This window comes from Asparagus officinalis, chromosome 7, assembly GCF_001876935.1.
Source record: "Asparagus officinalis chromosome 7, Aspof.V1, whole genome shotgun sequence".
NCBI lineage: Eukaryota > Viridiplantae > Streptophyta > Magnoliopsida > Asparagales > Asparagaceae > Asparagus > Asparagus officinalis.
In genome coordinates this window covers 72,473,001-72,478,986 of record NC_033800.1, presented here as the reverse complement: position 1 = coordinate 72,478,986, position 5,986 = coordinate 72,473,001, and the positions used below count along the sequence as shown (strand labels likewise).

The following is a 5,986-nucleotide window of genomic DNA, read 5'->3' as shown; positions in this document are numbered from 1 at the left end:
ATCCTATATAACTCAACAATGATAACAACATAAAATGACAAATGTATAAATATGAGATTACAACAAATACTTCTAGACTAAAACTCATTTTCCTATTATATACCCTTTCTACCCTTTCTTTTTTCAAGGTATACATTTAGATCCAGGAGGCATAGTTGGTATGTTTAATAAACCAAGTTTTGAATCCCCTCGCAATTGCCTTCCCGACCTTTTTTAATGCTTTTCCAATATTCGTGAATATAGACTTATTTTCTAACAATAGATTGGCATTATTGTTGTTACTGTTGTTGTTGGCATCAATTGTTGAAATTGCTCTGCTCTCGACAAACCCATAGAAAAATGGAGATATAAAAGTAAAAATGTGACGAGTAAAATGACCAATGACTCTGACATTTTTTTATTTTATTTCTAATCTCTAATGTTATGACTTATGAGATTATATTCGTTTTGAGGGCTTCTCCCTTTTTACCCTTTTATATCCAACATAATGCACTTGGGAAGTCAATACTCCCTATTGATTACATATTAACTTTCTCCATTAAGCTCGTTGTAATTACCATTAACATGTCTCAATAAATTACTAAACCTACTTAAACATGATAATTGCCTAACAATTTATTATGAAATAAAATAGTGTGGAATTGGATCCTCTTCCTATCATCAACAAGTAATAGAGGAACCACTAATCTTATTCTGTCTAATGATTTGTAAGTGGCTATTCATGACTAAGTCTAAATCTAGCGCTTACCATCCTAATAAATTGAATTCATTCATATTTTTCACTCCAAAATAAAATATAACTATCCATCAAGTAAGTCAATCATCGTGATAAAAAAAATACGGTGACAGCTTCACTATTGGATAGTGACAACGATCTAAATCCAAATAAGATTCTTCTTTTTATCATTTTATTTAGATTCTACTTTTGTCATTAGTTTTTTTTATTTTATTAAAACATTCACTTATTAGCTATATTTATAAATTATAATCCAATCATGTAAAAATACACTCCATAAGTATTCTAGTTTTATATTTTTGGAAACAGTAATCACTTCTATAATGTTAAAGGAGTCTTTTTTAGCTTTTGCTGTATCATTATCTCTATGTCAAGTCAATTAAATTTTGATAATCGTCCTATCAATGTCGTTTCACCTTCTCTCTTTCCCACAGCAAACAAATCATCTAAGGGTCCGTTTGGTTAGAAATTTTTTTCTTTGAAAGTCTGCCAAAGTGTCACTTCTTTGGCAGGCTTTCAGCAAAATCGCCTCTAAAAGAGACGACTTTGTTTGAAAGCCTGCCAAAAAGTAACAATTTTGACACTTTTGACAAGCTTTCAAGAGAACCTTTCCCTTAAAAACAGGGAACCAAACAGCCCCTAAATGTTTGCTAATTTACCCTCGTACCTCTCCTACTGATTTTTTTTCTACCACACATTTTCAAAAAATCTCTACCTTTAAGTTAATTAAATTTATCAATGTAGAATTAGCCACAGAGAGAGAGAGGTGTTTCCCTCTATATTTGACCAAATATAGATTAATAAAATTAAGAGAGAGAGAGAGAGAGAAGTGTTTCTCTCTATCTTTGATCAAATATACATTAATAAAACTTAACCAGAAATATATTAGGGATGTTTGAAAATTAAAGTCCAAACAGGTACAATTGTGAGAAGTTAGGGGGAATATTAGCAAATACCTATTTTTGTTAGGCATGCAAGCAAAAAACCTAATCAAACCGGACCCATTATATCTGTATAAATACCGAACAAGGCCGCGAATTCTTTCTCCTCCTTCCTTGCATCCCAAAACCCTAGAAGCTTTGGAGGTTTTGGCCATGGCGAAGAGAAAAGAGAAGAAAGTCAACGTCTACGGCAAGACGAAGCACTCCCTCGACGCCAACCGCAGCAATGGCGGGGGCGTGATAAGGGCAATCGTTCCGCCGCCACCGTTCGCCGTCTCAAGATGTATAAAGATCGACCGAAGAGAGATCGAAAGGGGAGGATATTGAAGCAAGACTTACAGTCGAAGGAGCTTCCTAATACTCGGATCGAGCCTGATCGCCGCTGGTTCGGTGAGAAAACTTTGATGATTTTCGTATTTTGTACTTTTTAGTGCTTAAATTTTAGGGTAAATGGTCCGATAATCCATAATTTATAAGGGAGTGGAGGTTATCTGCAATCTATTCTTCTCAAAATTTGAGTTCAGGTTAGTAAGTGCAGGATTGAAGGGACATTGTCTACAATTTACCCTGAAATTTAAGTGGAATTAGCGAAATTTTAATAGAACTCTTTATGAATCACTATATAACTCCGTGGCCTTTAAAGAGATTTAGGGCGGTTTTTAGTTGGGATAAATTGGGGTCAAGTAGGAAAATTATTCCAATGGAACAATTTTATCCTTTTGGGATATTTTGAGTGGGGTAAAGTGGGATAATAAGACAATTTAAGCTTTTGATTTGATAATTCATATGGGATAATTGATGATGCGATACCTTATTAAAATATAATTTTATCTATTAATTACTTCTAAATTAACTTATCCAATTGGTTTAGTATATTATTATAATATAAACATTATTTTACTTTAATATGTTGTATTATAATTACTAATTAATATTATTAATTATTATATTACATTATATTATATTATATTAGCATGTTATACAATATAATAATTAATATAATATAAGATCAATATATTTAATATAATATTTTAATAATATAATATTTAATAAAATACATTATTTTATTTATACAAAAATATAATATGTTGTACTATAATTACTAATTAATATTATTAATTATTATATTATATTACATGATATTAGTATGCTACGTTATATAATAATTGATATAATATATGAACAATATATTTAATATAATACTTTAATAATATATTATTTAATTTAATTTAATTCTTATTAACTAAAAGAGAACACTCAAAAAGCTCCTATGAACAGTAAATCTGATCTGGACCAATCCGATTATTCATAACAAAATTATTTTTAAAATCCATCTTTATAAAAAAAACTATAATTCATCACCGATTCTACCCATTATCCACCTAACCCCACCCACTTAGTATAATATATTATATTATTTCAAACTATAGTATTATATTATATTATATCATAATATATATATATATAATATTGTTATATTAGTTTAATATTATTATATTGGTTTAATATAATACACTATAATATAATTGCTACAATAAAATATCAACTACAATTAATATAATATATTTTATAATAATATATGCTATTCAAATATTATATAATATTATAATAAATATGGTGTACTATTATATAATATAGTATGTGATATTGCATAATAATATATAATAAATATCATAAAATAAATTATACATATAAATTAAACTATAATAATATTTTATTTTATTACATAATAATATAATATAATATTTTTTGAATATATTATTATTTTGTATTTTATATATCATGTCATATATTTATAATATAATTAGCATGTATTAGTTAAGTAATACAAAAAGGTTTAAAAATTATCACAATTGCCTTCAAAATGGAACAAAATTGTTCCAATATGGAGGATGGGGTAAATTTTTACTATTAGGACAAAATTTTTGTATATGAGTGGGGTAATTTTATTCCAAATGGTGAAATTATCTCACTAGTGTTTAAAAAATCAATAACACAAAAAGGTAATATACTTGTTCCATTGTCCTAATGAATAACACTATGAAATACAATATCCAAAATTATCCCCTTATCTCCCCAAATGTCCCAAGAATAACCCCCCTTAGGTAGGTTTAATTATGAACAAACCCCCTTTAGAATCACCCAATTGCAAATATTCACCTTGTAGTTCTAGATTTCTGAATTAACCCCCTATAGTTCTATTTGTTGTGAATAGACCCCCTGTAGTATTAGCCCAAATGCGAATACACTCCTTAGTGAACAAGTCTTTTAAAAGTATAAAAGAAAAAGCAATTGGGTATCCATACTCACCAATAGAACTATAAAGGGTCTACCCGTCTCCTCAAATATTGTCAACAATTTTAAGAGTAAAAAAAAATCACTCTGGGGTCTATTCGCAACAAATAGAACTATAGGGGGTCTATTCGCAACAAATAGAATTGTGAGGCTCTATTTCCAATTGTTTGGTACTACAGGGTATCTGTTCACAATTAAACCATTTAAGTAAACTAGTTATCGTCACATTTCCTTATCTGTTGTGAAATTATCAAGAATACAACTGTTTTTGATTTTTTAGAAAAGTTTGTTGGTTTACAGTGAAATCTTTCTTCTTGATTATGTTATTAGTTTGTTATCTGTGCAATGCGAGAATTAGAGAGAAATGGCTGGAGGATTGTTGGTTCGGGAAAAGAGAGAAAAGGGGAGGCAATATTAAGGAGACAGTTGTTGATTTTGATAGGATGAATGTAGAGATAATGATGCATGACACACGAAAGTAGAAAAGATAGATTTAATAGCGAAATGTATAGATACTATTTCTAGAAAAATAAAGGCAAACATCTGTCATTTGTCATGTTCCTGCGTCAAGTAGCGACTGCTTAGTATTAGTAAAACATTGCATAGTGGAGTTCTTGTATTCAAAGAAATGTCAATGGAATATTACAATCAGATATAGATTATCTATAGATAGAATATGATGATACAAGGTGCCAAAAAACCCTGCCATTTGCTTTTGCAACTAGCACCTCGTCAAGAACCACCCTCAAGAACAAAAGCCATTCCCAAGATCAAGAACCAGTTGGAAGCTGGATCCAAGAGATGGACGAAGACCAAATAAAGCGACTTCCACCTATCTCTTGACGGTCTGACTACTGTTATCATCTATCTTTGGAATGCTTCTCGCAATGCAACATAAATATGGCATAATCTTTGTCTAAAACTCTGCTTATTGAAGAGGATGACTATTTTGTGGAAGTTGAAGAGACATACAAAGAGGGGATGCAAGCTCTGCTTCAAGCTTAATTGCAGAGTGGAATTGAAATCCATCTTATACAAACTTCTTTAACCTGAGAGGAAATTAGAAGTACCGGGAGAAGTTTAATGTCAAGTAAATCAGCTTGTCTTGAATGTCTTCTTTCTAGAATGACCAGAATACTAAGTTTTGCATGTGTTCTTCTTTCTGTTATGATATGCATCATGAGTACTGGTAGTAAAAGATGCAAAATGATTGTCAGATTTACACACATAGCAACTTAGTTGGAATCTTCACCATTTAATTGACATTTATCTCATGATTTGCCAAAAAAACGAAAGATTATGGTGAAGAAAGCACCCAATAATGACTTGCATCATCTTCTTGTTCTCTTCTTTTGCTTTAGCTTGTCAAATGACTTGCAGATGTCTAGGTTGGGATAAGTTACTTTTTCAATGATCCACAATGTTAAAATTGATTTTTTTCAATGGTATTTTTGAGCTGTGACAACATTTTAGTTTAATATAGAATTCTGTTTATTTAAGTTTTGCATGTGTTTTGGTGAGAATTTTTTTGATGATTTTTGTATTTATACTTTTTGTTTGGTGCTTAAATTTTAGGATAATAACCCCTAATTTATAAGGGAGAGGGGGTTATCTGCAATTTATCCCCCTCCATTGCGTAGTCAGGGGAGGTAAGTGCTAGTAAAATAATAGAGCGGTGATAAACGCCATTGAATGTATAGATGAGAGATTTTTCTGCAATTTATCCTAAATTTTAACTAGAATTAGCTACAAATTATAGATAACTCCATCACTGTAAAGAGAATTAAGTAAGGGTTAATTTCACAAAACTCTCATAAACTTTGGAGGAATTTTTACATAACCTCCCTGAACTTCACAAAATCTTCCCAAACTTTGTGTGTCTCCCGAGCTTTGAACGTTTCTCGCCAGATTCCTACATATAATTTGCAAATAAATAAAATTTCCTTGAGAGAAAAAAACTCCAAAATTTAGAACAGGGTACCTTAATTTTGGGGGACCCCCCCCCCCCCCCCCC

General features: G+C 30.5%; 1 protein-coding gene across 1 annotated transcript in view; it reads left to right on the top strand.

Moving 5' to 3' along the window:
• The window catches only part of LOC109850345 (nuclear/nucleolar GTPase 2-like), a 17,047-nt gene continuing 12,864 nt past the window's right edge, over positions 1,804-5,986 (top strand). The window contains 2 exon segments of the mRNA XM_020420355.1: positions 1,804-1,906; positions 1,909-2,067. Coding sequence (XP_020275944.1) covers positions 1,831-1,906; positions 1,909-2,067 — 235 coding nt within the window. The 5' untranslated portion in view covers positions 1,804-1,830.